The sequence below is a fragment of the Camelus dromedarius genome, chromosome 21 (assembly GCF_036321535.1).
Source record: "Camelus dromedarius isolate mCamDro1 chromosome 21, mCamDro1.pat, whole genome shotgun sequence".
Lineage (NCBI taxonomy): Eukaryota > Metazoa > Chordata > Mammalia > Artiodactyla > Camelidae > Camelus > Camelus dromedarius.
In genome coordinates, this window is record NC_087456.1 from 27,535,529 (window position 1) to 27,550,329 (window position 14,801).

At 38.3% G+C, this 14,801-nt stretch overlaps 1 protein-coding gene across 10 annotated transcripts in view; it reads left to right on the forward strand.

Moving 5' to 3' along the window:
* The window catches only part of ESRRG (estrogen related receptor gamma), a 579,813-nt gene that overhangs the window by 504,524 nt on the left and 60,488 nt on the right, over positions 1 to 14,801 (forward strand). For 8 of the 10 annotated variants that reach the window (XM_031438385.2, XM_031438382.2, XM_031438380.2 and 5 more), the window contains 2 exons: positions 10,685 to 10,795; positions 14,444 to 14,626. In XM_031438385.2, the coding sequence (XP_031294245.1) occupies positions 10,685 to 10,795; positions 14,444 to 14,626 (294 nt within the window). The remainder of the gene's footprint in view (positions 1 to 10,684; positions 10,796 to 14,443; positions 14,627 to 14,801) is intronic. The other 2 variants (XM_064477289.1, XM_010993125.3) reach the window with 1 other exon arrangement.

Consider the following 14,801-nt stretch of genomic DNA (forward strand, 5'->3'; position numbering starts at 1 on the left):
CTTTTATTGAGGTACAGTAAGTTTACAATGTTGTGTCGATTTCTGGTGTACAGCACAGTGCTTCAGTCATACATGAACATATATATATATATATATTCACTTTCATATTCTTTTTCACCATAAACTACTATAAGATATCAAATATAGTTCCCTGTGCTATGCAGTAGAAACTTGTTTATCTATTTTGTATATACCAGAATGAAAGCACGCATTTTGCTTATGTTGTTTCGTTTTGATGAGGAGAAGGTCATTATGTTTATTGGAGGAGGTACTGGGGATTGAACCTTGGGTGCTGAGCATGCGCTCAGCCGCTGGAGCTGTATATACCCTTCCCCCCGGGTGGCTTTTAAACAAGAGAAATTTGTTTCTCAGAGTTCTAAGGGCTGAGAAGTCCAAGATCAAGGCCATGGAGGTTCAGTGTTTGGTGAGGTTTTCCTGGTTCACAGACAGCCTTCTCGTTGTCCTCACGTGGTGCAAAGGGCCCGGGCGCTCTCTGGGAACTCTTTTAGAAGGGCACTGATCCCGTCTTGAGGGCAGCGCCTTCATGACCTAGTCACCTCCCAAAGGCCCCACCTCCAAATACCATCACGTGGGGGATTCAGTTTCAACACGTGAATGTTGAGGGGACACAAATACTCAGCTGATGGCACTTCTTGTTGGCTCCACTGCAACTTGCAGAGAGGCTGCTGGGCTCCACTGTCCTCTCCACTGAGTGCAACACAGTGGCTCTCCTTCCAGCCACTTGGATACCAGCTTGTTTCAGATTTAATTCATGTTTATGGGGCACTGAATTTTGCGTCAATGTTCTCTGTGCTTCTGTGTACACAGAGACTCCCCACGGAAGGCTGGGCATTGTTATGACTATTATTATTGCATTAAGCTTATTGCTGCCAGTGTTAAGAAGTAAGAAACCATGGTGTCACAGGAAAATTTCTCAGTAGTAGTGTGAGGTTTGGGCCTGTAGACATAAATATTATATTAACATTTGATCTCTGGTGAACTGATTTTTTTTCTTGCATAATTTATGTTTTAGGTATAATTCTTTTTTCTCATGACCTAGACGTATGTTCTTTGTGCTAGAATTCCTTTATTTCCAATCTCCACTCTGCCAAATCATAATCACCAGAAAAATATTATTAAACACCGTGAGTCACTTTGGTATCTTAGAATTGGTGCTTGGATTTTCTGCTTGAATCTGGTAATACATTTTTATTATCTTTGGTGAGTTACTCATGAATTGGCCAAGGCTTAGAATTTTCCCATGCTAAAACCACTGTAAGCTTCCCTTTTGAGCTTTATAAGTGCCCATGTGATCTAGAATCACATATGCTGAAACCAGACAACCTCCAAACTCACCGCCATCTTTCTCCGTCATCTAGTTCCCTTTTTTCTTTTTTCTCAAAAATCTATATTCTCTTTGAAATCCACATCTGGTTTTTATGGTCCTTGGATTCCATGGTACTCCCCTCCATTGAATAAAACACAGTGACTATGGCTCTCAATCTAGCAACTGGTAGACCAGCTTGGTTGATTTCATATTTAATTCATTTTTACAGGGCATTGAATTTTGCATAAATAGTATTTGTGCTTCTGTTTACAGAGCATCCCCATGGGGTGCTGTGCACCGTTATTACTGTTATTATTGTGTTAAACTTATTGCTGCCAGTGTCACATTTAATTGTGAATTAGTAGAATCACTTTTCCTGATGTTGATCTGCAACCACATTCCACGTCTCTCCCCGCTCATTCATAACTTGATTCACATGAGAAGGCAATTTCGAAAAGGATGAAGGGAAGAGTCACCGGTATTAAATAGTAACAAGACGAAATAGAGTTTAGATAGGTTTAAGTCGCAGCAATATCTCTTTCAATAGTTGATGAAATTTTTAACAGGCAAAAAAGCAAGAAAAGGAAGATTTTCTTTTTCTCTTTACAGGCAGTCTCTGTGTTTAGCAAATGCAGGCCAAGCATGTTCTCTCTCTCTCTCTCTCTTTCTGACATCAAGTAAAGTAAGAAATAGTGCCTTTTGAATAGGAGAGTCCCTTTAATTACATTGGGGAAGTGATAATGGTAGGTGTTGCATGTTTAATGTAATGTTCTGGATGGCCCTTTTTCTTTGCTCTTTTTTTTTTTTCCCCCTTCACAGCCACCTCATCTTGGGCAGAAATAAAAGGTTCAAGGCTTGTCAGCATCAGTTTATAGATAGCTGTTTAAAAATAATGAGATATTGGGTATTGTAAGGCTCAGGGCCGTCTTGCCAGACTCATTTATTTCTATTCACCTTTTGTCAGAATTGCAGACAGAAGACATTCAATTAAAACTTGTCACCTGTTGCAGATGACCTAATTTGTACTTGTATGTGTCATAGATTAGGGCGCCCAGCTTCCAGTGAAGCAGCTTGACCCCTGGTGGGACAATATTTTCCCTGCAAAATATTTTGTAAACTAGGACTATTTCAAATTGTTATCGTTTTGATTTTGGCTCCAATCTAGATGATAAATTTAGCACATATGCCTCTGAGCCAACCAAGAGCAGTGAATCACACCTTAAAAAAAAAAAAGGAGAAGGAACTTTTTTTATGGTTAGGGTCCTGTGCACAGAAATCTACAAATGTATCGTGGATGCAGCTTGAATCTGAAACGGAGGGAAGCCTTTGTAATTTCCTATGCAAGCCTCACATGTTTAATAGTCCAGATAGCTATCAGGAGACCAAAACGAAAGACTTCCCCTTGCTAATTGTTAATTCATCTGTAGAGCAAGGAAGCTTTAATGTGAGTCATGGCTTTTATCTCTTTCAGTGACTGAGGACTCAGTTTAAAGGGGAAAAAAAAAAAAAAAGAAGCCCACCTAATGGATATGCATTTTCTCTCCCTGTGTGATTGTTCCCTTTTATTTTAGCAGATCTTCTAGCGTTTCCACATGCAACTGAGCAATTTCCAAAGTTCCTGAATCGTTGTCATGATATCCCAGCAGAAGTAAATGTCCCCATTGGTCAGGGGTGTCTAGATGAAAAACCACCCATCTGGGTCTCCTTCTAAACTGTAAACCTCAGCCAGAATGTGTCTTTCCCTCTGTAACCCTGGCAAAACAGGCCTTGTTTTATTTCAGTAACATTTTAAGGAGGTCCTCAGAGCCAGGAGATGAACATTTCTGGGTCCCTGCCTTTATTAAGGCTATTGCAAAGCAGGGCGACTGGATCATTTTATCATTTTTGGTTTACCCACGTCTCACAGCTGTAAGCTTCTTCTGCGTGAAGACGCCGCATGGAGCCAGAGATACAAAATGCCCAGCCCTCCAGTGGAGGCAAAGGATTCATTTCTCCCCGCATTGGTTCATCATGCTGTCCATTTCTTTACATGTCCCTCCCCCATCATGATGCGAGTATTGTTTACCGCAATAATTGGATCTTATCTGCCTGTGCTTCTGCCTTTAGAGTATATACCAAATGCTCTTTTCCCAAAATAGAATTTGATGACAGAGCAGGAGTCTAAACATCGTGCTTAAGAATGTGGGCTCTGCAGCCCTGTTCCCCAGCTGCCACTCCAGGCTCAGCCTCTCACCAGTTCCAGTTTTCTCATTTCTAAAATGGGATAATAATAGCACCTGCCTCATAGGATCGCTCTGAGGATTAAATGGGTGAATGTGTGTAAAACCGTTAACCCATTGCCTAGAATAGAAGACTCTCTCAGTAACCAGGGACTGTTAGTGACTGGCCATTTTGGTTGATTCCAAGACACTCCATACAGAGATGGACTCCGTCCATGAACAATGAAGGCATTGCTTAATGGGGAGACGTAGGTGCGAGGAGTAAAGTCAGCTGAAACAGGAAGAAAGGGACTCAGTCACGAAGCCGTGTTTAACAGTATCGTTGGCTATTCTGAGAAGGGGCCGTAGTCGTAAGAGAAGACACCTAGGGGCTGGCGTGGTTTATTGTCTCTCGTGATCCTCAAGAATTTAATACGGTGAGATTCTCCCTGGAGTATGTGTGTGCACATACAAATAATTTTCACTCTATGCTTTACTGAGAAGCGCATAAATATGCACAGCTACTCTCAGTGAAATGGGTCCGCTCTGTCAGGATGTTGTCCCAAGGGAGAACCCCACGAGAGGCTGCCACTAAAATCCCCGCCACTGTGTCTGATGCTGCAGAGCAACCTACTTTCCTGCAGCGACGCAAAGGGATTTTCTCTGCCCTCTGTTTATGATGGTTCCCTCCCAGAAATCTCCGGAAAACTCAAGGGCGCTTCTAGGTACTTCTGTTTCTACACAGAAGGAGCCAGGTTTCCTTCTGCAGCAAAGGTTGGTATAGCATCAGAAGACATTGTGGGGACCGTCCCCACCCTCTTCACCTTACTGCGTCAGAAGTTTTGCTTTCCCAGTCTGCTCCCTGTACTCAGTGAACTTATTTACAAAACAGAAAGAGACTCACAGACATAGAACACAAACTCATGGTTATCAGGGGGGGATCAGGGAGTAGGGGGCAGAGGGATAAATTGGGAGTTCGTGATTTGCAGATACTAACTACTGTATCTGAAACAGATAAAGAGTAAAGTCCTACTGTATAGCACAGGGAACTACATTCTATACCTTGTAATAACCTATAATGAAAAAGAATATGAAAAGGAATATATGTATATGTATAACTGAATCACTATGCTGTGCACCAGAAATTAACACAACATTGTAAACTAACTATACTTCAATTAAAAAAAAGTCATATTGATAACATTTAAATAATTCAACTATTTATTTAGTTGTCATTAATTTCATTAATCCTTTAAAAAATTAATTCACTGTCTTTTAAAGACTATTATCACTGCATGTGACGGTTTGCATCTTTGCTATTCCAGGGGTCTATGTAGTTAACACTTTCAGCAAACCTTTGTTTGAGAGCAATATTATAAAAGCCTTGTCTTTAATTTAGCAAAGTAGGCTAGGGTATCCTTGTGTAATTCTCTGAAGGGGAAATCTTTTATTATCCTATGAAATGCCTCTGACTTGGCGCTATTAAAGGTGTGAAAAACATGTTTGACTGTGGACTATATAATACTGTAAAAATTTGCATTTGGGCATAAAATGTAGACTTCAAATTAGCTGACCTAGGAAGGCCTTGTGCTGAACTGTTTTAGTTCTTTTGGCGTTTATTTGCCTCCCAGCGTATTATTTTTTGCCTTCTTGCCCTATTCTTGCGTTCTCAATTTTGTAAATTCTGACAATGCATAAGATTTGTAATTCCCTTGTGGGAATGTAGGCACATACAGTATTTGAAAGAAGAAGCAATGTGAAGTGTTCTCCTTGGAGGGTAATGCCAACTATTAAAACCTTCCATTTTTTTTAAAAAAAAAAGGAGTAATGGCAGTCTCCACGTGAATAGAAAATCCAACTGCCTTAATTAACTTCAAATCCTGTCAAAGATTGAACATGGTGGGTTATCTTATTTCCTGGGAGAAATCTTCTTTTTAAACTTTTTCAAAACTTGTTTACAAGCGAAGTCCAAACCGAAATTGTTCATACTGAAGATCGCAAAGCTGTAGAAGATGGGCTTTGTCATTGTCAGTGGAAATATTTGGATTAGACTGATGTTTGTTTATGGAAAACCTGGATCTTCCAGATATTGATCCTAAATATTGTTGTTTTCTTTGTTTGTTTCTACTGAAATAGTCAACGTGAGACTTTTCAATGAAATGTATGAGGTTCATTGGATAATTATCAATTCTCTAAACTTTGTACCGTGTGTTTATAGCTAAGCTCAGGGAAGTCATCCTTCTTTTTGATAGAATTTGGGTTAATTTCTGTATCTATTCTAAAAAAATCACATATCTGAAGGATATTATTAGTGACAGGGATGAGCAGTAAATAGAATGGGATACCAAATATTTCTGTAATCTCTTCGACATCAAATAGCATCATTATTTGATTTGTATCCTTACCATTCCATCATACCTCAAATCCGCTGACCTACAGCACTGAGACAGGGTTGACTGTGAAACCCCATGGGGACAGATTTTCAGCAAATGATCATGATGCAAAATGTATTTCAATAAAGTAATATAGCAGTATTTCAGCAAAATAATGACATAATGACAACTTCCTTGGCATTTTAAGGTTTCTGAAATATTTTAATAGTGCATTTGTATAATTTCCAAGTATATTATGTTAATATAATATTGGATCATTACAGCGAAACATCAGGGAGGGTACTGTCTTAATATCCATCTTATATTTGGAAAGCAAATAGGTTAAGGAACTCAACAAACTTTACAGAGCTTACTAAGGAAAAAGCCAGAAAGAAACCCCAACCATTTTGACTCGCAAACTGTGCTTTATTTATTTTTGCATATTCTCCATTTAATATTTAGGAATAAATCATTATGTTACTAGAGTTGGAAACAGTAAAGGAAGAATATTTAATCTTTTCACAAAACCATTATGCAGTCAATGGACAAAGCTCATAAAAATATTCTTATTTGGTGATTTTTATGATCTTCCCTTTTTTCTCTGAAGATTTTTTATGGTATGTGTTTATTTTTAAAGTCAATGTATCATTTGCATGTATTCCTACTGCTGAGAAATTGTGGTTTAAATCTGTATCTTGGCAAGCACAATAGAGGTAGAATCTTGATTCATTGTGTTAGATTTACAGTATTTTAATTTAAACTGCAGTAGCATTACCTTTTGGTTAAATAGTTCTTCTCTTTCAGTCTTTTTATCTCTATGAAATTAGCATCCTAACAGGAGGAAGTGTAGTACCCCAGTTATGCAGAACTTTATGCTTTCCATCTACTTAAAAGTATGAGAGGTACTTGTTGCAATTTGATGTTTGGTTTCCTCTAATCTTGCCCTTATTTGTGACTTAGTGTTATTATTGTATTGATGCCTTTAATTTTTGAAACATATTTTTCTGGAAAAAATTTAAAAACAGAAGTATATTGAAAAGAGATAGATATCTTAGTGCTATCTGCATAGTATTGTTTTGTTAGACTTTAAGATAACATTATTAAAATTTAAGCACATATATTATGACTCATATGAACAAACTTGTCTGTTTTCAAAGATGCACAAGTAAAGAGGCTGAGTCCACATGCTTGAAGATGTTTTGTGCTAATTTAACTTTTAGACGTATGTCACTTGTGTACAAGTGTGTTATATGATTGTCCTGGGCCGGGGGGGACTGGTTTTACTGAGAATGTTTTTCCTCCAATAGAATTTAATAAATTGATGAATAATTTGAGCATGATGTAGAAGTAGTTGCACGTGTGTTACTAGGATCTGAGTTATTTTCACTAAGTATGAAGTCAGCTAAACCAAATCATCATTATCATCATCATCATTTCACTAGAAGATGCATAAAAAGCAGATTTTCTAGATTTTTAAAAAGAGGTCAAAGCCAGTAGAAATATTTTTTTACTTAGTTTTACATATTTGAAATTATTTGCCTCTTTTGATCCCCTGAAATGGGAATAAGAATTTCGTATGTATAAGTTATTATGATCTTTTAGTATAAATTGACTCTAGAAGTTTTTACCATTATTTATTATCTAAACTTGTCAGGAATACTTTTCTGTATATTGACTCTCCATCAACTTTTACTATATATCTGTATTAATTATTAATTAAAGAGTATTCATATCTGATTTTCTCTCTTCAGTAATTTACTATATACATGAATGTAAAATTACAAATCATGGAAGAACACTTTGTCCAGCTGATCTTTATTTTAGGAAATAGAGAAAGTTTTAAATCATGGCTTATGTAAAAAGTTCTTGAATATTTAAAACTGGACAGATAGATACATGGATGGGGTGGCTGGAGGGACAGATGTATGTACAGGTGTTGGGAAGATGAGCTAGTTGTATGGATAGACAGTAGTTTATGTACCCACACACACTGAAAGGAAATGTGGGGTGGGGGAAGAAAGTGAAAAAGAAAGAGAATTAACATAAGAGTGAGACCACTCCTTTAGATTTTGAGGGAGCATGTAGAAAGCAATATGAATATTTCTATAATTCATCATTCAAAGTTGAAAGGAAATACACAGTAATAAAATTATTTGACAATACTTAAAGGATCTGTTCCTACAAATACAAAACATAACCCACAATTCATAATAAAAATTCTGTCCATCAGAAGTGTGTATTTTTTCTTTGTGATGTTTAATGACTAGTTTTCGGTGTTGCACTTTTCCCATAAACTTGGGCCAGTTGGCCAAGCTGATTAGTGGCGTAAGTGTGATATGACTGTGTCAGAATGGTTTCCAGCCAGGACCTTGAATCGTCTTTCATCCATGGTCCTCTTCCATAGGCCTTCAGGATGGACAGAATCCATTGTCAGAAACTCACCAGCTCTGACTCCTGTGTTGGAAAATACATAGTGTATTGTTCAGTGTTTGGGGATGTGAGGCCGTATTGCTAATGGTGAACTCCTGCCCTGACAAACACCAAAAGCACATTTTGGAGTCTATAAACCTAATCAAGATGCATTCTGTGAGCTTTCTTAGTTCTGACAATCTCAGGGATTTTAAAATATTGTCTCCTTTTTTTTGGTCTTTGTCATTGTCTTCCTTTCTCTGCGTCTGCTTCATCTTGCCTTCTCTTCACACCTCTCATCAGATCGGAGTAGCCTTCACGTTGGTTCGGAGTTGGATGACAAACATGGCAGGCTACAACCGGCGTCATGGGCTTTTCATTTTCTAATGTGACTTTGGCTTTTAAAACCTCTGAAAATGAAACAGGTTTGAATGGATCTTAGGTGACCAGATAAAACGTGACCACATTATATAACTGGAAAAATATCTTGGAGAAAGAAAGAAATGAAAAAAGCTAAAACATGATTAAAGGGGAAAGGGGGGGAAGGTGTTAAACTTTAGTAAATTTAGACACAGTAAAAATAGAACATTAGAAAGTAAATGAACAGAGGAATGGAACTGTACTATAGATGCAAAGCAGGAGTGAGGTAATACAGTTTCTGTGTGACTCACAAGCACTATGATTTTCATTGAATACTCAGAGGTGGTACCTAATTTTTGTCTTTTTTGATACTTGTTTGTCTACGTCCACTTAGTTGCTTTTTAAATTGTCTCTTGATTTCATTTAAACTCTGCTCTGATGTTCCAGTATGACATTTCAGGCTTTATCTAGAACCAAGGGTGTGTTTGTGTGTTTCACTAAAAGGAAATCAGTTCTTAAAGTAGTATTATGAGCATAATATGAAAAGTTGTGTTCTTCTTTCTCTCGTGGATGGATAATCATGTTTAACACGTGAGTGTATGTATTCACTTTCAGGAGTCACACAGAAATACATCAGCCTTCCCCAAACTGTTTCATATAACTCAGTCACCCCACAACTCACATGTTCCAAAGGATATTAATAAATGTCCCAAAAACAGGATCCTTGGTTAAATTGGTTTGCAAAACATGCATAGGTTATATCGCCCTCTGAGAATTTTACAGAGGCTATTTGCATATTAAAGGCTCTGAGAGGCTCTTCAGTAAAAGAACAATGCTGATGATGCTGTTCAACTAAATCTATTTTCTAAAATAGTTTGAGAAATACAGAGATATGTACAATGAATTACTTGGTTGAATTTATTAACGGATAATGTTAATACAGTTTTATCAATTGAGGTACAACTCAAGACCACAAAAAGAGCCTCTCTCACTCCTATGTAATCTCTGTATTTGATAAAGATGTATGTGGTCCTATCCTAAACTTTACAATTACAGCCTGGAAACTAGGTTATTAACAAACTTCCCCACCCCCCACCCCCATATAAATGAAACATTTCTTTATTTCTTTATTTTTAATTTCATTCCTTTTTGCCTCTTTCCTTAATTTCGTAAATCCACTCACTGCCAGCAAAAACTCCCTGAATCTTGACCCAACCTATCACTTTTTGGGGAAAAGTTTTACTAAATACCAGTTTACTTTTGCCTACTTCCTAGCTTCACGCTTCATCTTGACCTACTAGCATATTTATCCCTCCTTCACCATCCAAGCCTTCTGAATTCTTTCAGGAATCTCCTCTTTCCATCCTGTCTTCAGTCCAAACCTGCTCAGTTTTTGGTTTTTTTTTCTCATTTGATAGAAAATACAGATGTGTGCCCAAATGTGAAGAACATTCTCCCTGAGACGTGTTGACATTATAATCTGGAACAATCCTTGCATCTCATCTTGTGTAGTGTGATTCATGCTCTCCACAGCACGTAGGTGTTTCTAATTCCGTTCAGTTCCGCAGGTCCACATAGAGCCCTCTGGTAGACGGGGGAGGGTTGGCTAGCTCTTGGTCTACGGATCTAGTCAGTCCTACACACTGAGCTTTCAAGGGTGACTGGTGAAGAGGATACACATCGCCAGTGTCTTTGATTTGAGAAGCTCCTTTCATACCCTACACCAGTTTCTTTGTATTAATTCACAAGGAAATTTCTTTGATTTTCTTTGATATGTCGATGACCTTGATTTGGCCTTGCACAAATGTCTTTCAGGTTGGTTGTCTGCCCGGTTCGCTTTCCCACCTCTGGCAGTCTTGGTCTAGCCATCACTTTTTCTGCATTTTTCTAATACCCTTGGACCGTTTTGCATTCTGCTGTCTGTCAACTTAGCACCCCTGGGTGATGCTCTCTATATATTTGATTGGGCTCAAAGATAGTTACGTCGACAGTAAGTCAGTGCCTGTCTTTGCCCACAGGAGTGCGTCTTGACAGAGTACGCGGAGGTCGGCAGAAGTACAAGCGCAGAATAGATGCGGAGAACAGCCCGTACCTGAATCCTCAGCTGGTTCAGCCAGCCAAAAAGCCATGTAAGTACAGCAGACACGTCTGGCTTTGCAGCACACGGAATCCACCCAGTTGGCTCTCGGTGCCTCACTTCTGGCATCCCCGTTCCTACTGACTCCAAGGAGACTTCTCTTTGTTGGGGTTGGGGGGGGAGGGAGGCTGTGGCTCTGTTCCCATGGACTGCCTTTGAAGAGGAACAGCAGCTCGGCTAATTATATTTTTTTTTCTTACGGTTTTCTCTGCACTCCCCCCAATTTTTTTTTTTTTTTTTTTGTAAGCTGGTCATTCTACGGAAGCATAAGCCAACCAGGGCATAGCTTATATAGTGCGAATTTTACATTTACTGGTTATCTTTATTTTCAGAGGTACATAAAATGGTTCATACTGTGATCATTAGTTCATTGGAGCTGTTAGTTTCAGATTTCACAAGAAAGCGATTTTGTAGTTTTCACTACCTAAATGAGTTTGACTGCTCAACCTCCCAATGAAAATACATTAGGAGCCTCATTAATTTGAAGCTGTAGATGGTTAACGCACTAGCTGGCAATGGATTTAAAACAAGAATGGGCCCTACTAATAACAAGCATAGGTTGGCGGTTCCATCTCAGATGCCCTTATGGGCATTATGAATTGTTATTTAAAAAGCCCGTGGTTTTATAATGCTGGGTTGTAATTTGAAGGGATGAGGGGGTACGTAGCTAAAATGGAAGCCCCGGTCCCTTTGTCATTAGCTAAAAAGAGCTAGAATATAGATCGCAGCAGTAACTGTATTCCGTTTTCTGGAAAATCAGTTTATGGCTGTAGGGCAAAAGAGCTAACCTGTTAGGATGTTTAGGCATAGCATTTATACTGGGCACTGAGAAGTGCTTTGGTGAAAACATTTCTCACGTGTAGCTGTCTTTTTCTCGGAAGACACAACCAGAACTCACCAGAGGAAGGGGCAGCTATAGCAGTTCTAGAAAAGACGCAGATAATTTTTGATCTGCTTTCGAGGGAGGAGAAAGTGTCCGCTGCTAATTCAGCTTCTCCAGGAGGGGTCGCTGCTGTGCATCATACATGTGAGCATATGGAGATCTGTTAAATAAATAAAACAGACCCTGAACTGTAAATGGAAGGACATTTTAGCTATGTCAAAGGAAAAACAACCAGTTTTACATAAAATTAAAGCTTAAGTGAACATATGGCATAGTTTCCTTTTGCCTTTCCAAAAAACATTATGTTGATTATACCTTCAATTGTCCAATCTGGCATCTCCTCCTCAGCCGGCATAAGCTGTTTGGCATTCTGCACATACAATCTAGGACTGCACTAAGCAGATTTTGCACATTATAATAAAAAAAAAAACTTTCTGATAATACAATAAAATGCAATAAACACTAATGCTTAATTTCATTAGAGGTTTAGTTTTCCTGGATTCACTAGTATGCAGACTGCCCATTTCTCATTCATTTTGTACGAACGTCGACTGAAACCATTGATGATTTCCTCTACTGAGAGAGAAATGAGCGCCGGCCCATTTGTAAGTCCACCTGATAGAGAAACATCTATGGTCTTCGGTGTAAACCTGAGAAATTGGGAAGTGGCTTGTCAAGTACCTTTAAGAAGATTACAGCAATTTCAGTGAGCGCATTTGTCTGTGATAAAGAGGACTCCTAATAAATCATTACTCATTATCTCAAGGCCTCTGTGTTAATTTTCCTGAGTCCATCCAATTAGTGTGTTTTTGTAACAAACATTTATAAAACTTAGTTTTCAGATCCGGTCAGATAAGTGCCAAGAGACTATGCCTGGGCTTCGCTGAGAAAGTGGCTGGGGGAGATTTCTGGACCCTGACTGATTGTTCATGTACTACAAAAGCCCAGGAATGAAAATTGGGTTCTATTGATTCTAATTAGGGAAACATTAAATAAGATTTACCTAGAAACAGTGCTGCCGGCTCTTCCATTTTCTGAATGATAGGAATTTCTAAGCTTCCACCAAATTCCTCTGACCCCTCCGGTCAAGTAGCCATCGACTTGGGTAAAACAGGTAGCATTTTCCCTGCACTGAAAGAACTCGAGTCAAGATTTCCTTCCGTTACATTTTTGTGCCCTTTGTTACTGCATTTATCCTAATCCTGAGAATCTAGTGGTTGCTGACAGTTTTTGTTGCATTGTCAGAGCAATGAAAGTTGAAACTTTCCCAAGCGTAACTAAAAATACAGGGTGCTGTTTCTATAGTTTATATGAGAAGCAAATGTCATTCTTTGCAGATCCTACTAATTGAAAGAAAAAGGCATCTATTTAGTTTTGATTCTTTTCTAGAAAATATGATATTTGGGAATATTTCCTCCCAAATCTGCATTTTCAACTTGATAGTAATTGAATATTACCGCCAGTGAGTGATTATCTGTTAATTTCTTGAAATAAATGGAAATCAGGTGGCAGCCATAGTAATAAAATTTTTACCTAGATCAGAAAAATTACCGATTATAGTTTGAATCCCTCCTTGTTATGTTGTTAAAGGAGATTAAAAGAATGCTATGTTTTCAATTCTAAGGTATATGATGTCTTTTCATTTTGAGTTTAAAAAGTTAAGAACTTACAGAGAAAGGCAAATGGTTCAGTAAACACGGAGGAACCTTTGGCTTGGCTCACAAAGATCCCATTTAATACCCTAGTTTTTTAGAGTAATAGTACATAGAACAGTGAAATGGCTGGGTTTATTCTTACCTATTTGAATCTCCTCACTTAGAAGAAAGTATCAAATCTAAAGCTACCCATAGAAATTGAAAATAGGGCCAACAAGAAAAATCATTCCGTTAGTAAGGCTTTATAACCCCTTCCATAAACTCTCACATGCCCCTGAGCAATAAAACACATTTGATGTGATGCTTTCCATTTGTCTCTAGTGTTTATTTTATGAAGGATTTTAAAAACATATATCACAAATTCCAGACAGATAAATCTGCACCAGAGAATGAGCTAAAGACAATGGATGAAAACAGAGGATTAAAGAATTAGACACTCCGAAGAGAAAATACTGTCACACTTAAGTAGGAGTATTTTTCTGGAAACCGGCATTGGCTATATTTGGAAGATTGTCTGGCTGCGTGGGGAGGGGGAGAAAGGAAAAGAAATTCCTGTTTAATGCATCCCACAGAGATAGAGTTATACAGTCAGTAATTCACCCAGGCAGCAGGGCTCCAACCTTTGCTCGTCTTTAAAGGAATTAAGACAATTAATGACTTTCATGCCCATTATGACTATGAGCATTAGTAGTTCTTTTCCTCTCACATTATGTTCTATATTTCAGTGGTTTATGTGGGTTTTTATTTTCAAGCTGTTGTGTACTATTTAATCTGCTTCCCCAAATCCCACTTAAGAATCAAAGAGCAAACCCAGAAAGCATCTAACTTCTCTTATCTGTCTGCTCTAAAAAATTTCATTACAGGACAGATGCTTCATTCCAGCAAAAGCAGGTAGAGCAAAGAAGAAGGGAATGCATACTATCCCAACGGCAGCGGCTTATTTCTTGCTATGGGTTTTCCTGAACACTGTTTAATATATGTATATTGAATGGAATATTTGGGGTTTATTACAGGCGATTTGAGGGGTTTTTTTTTTTTTCCCCAAAACACATCATACTTTAGAATGTATGAAAGAAAGATGATGCTACTAGTGATCTTGTAGTGCTCTGGTCTGATCCTGCAGATAACAAGATTGTCTCCCATTTGTTGGTGGCTGAACCGGAGAAGATCTATGCCATGCCTGACCCTACCGTCCCCGACAGTGACATCAAAGCCCTCACTACACTGTGTGACTTGGCCGATCGAGAGTTGGTGGTTATCATTGGATGGGCGAAGCATATTCCAGGTACATTTTCTGAAAAGAAAAAAAAGAAATGAAAAAGAAAAGAAAAGGTTGCAAGGACTTCCCTGGGTTGTATATGTCGATGTAGGCAAATTCACAATTTCCCCGTTAGGATTTTTTTTAAACCTTTACAGTTGTTTTTATCATACTAATTTAGCGCTTCCCTGATCCTAATAGA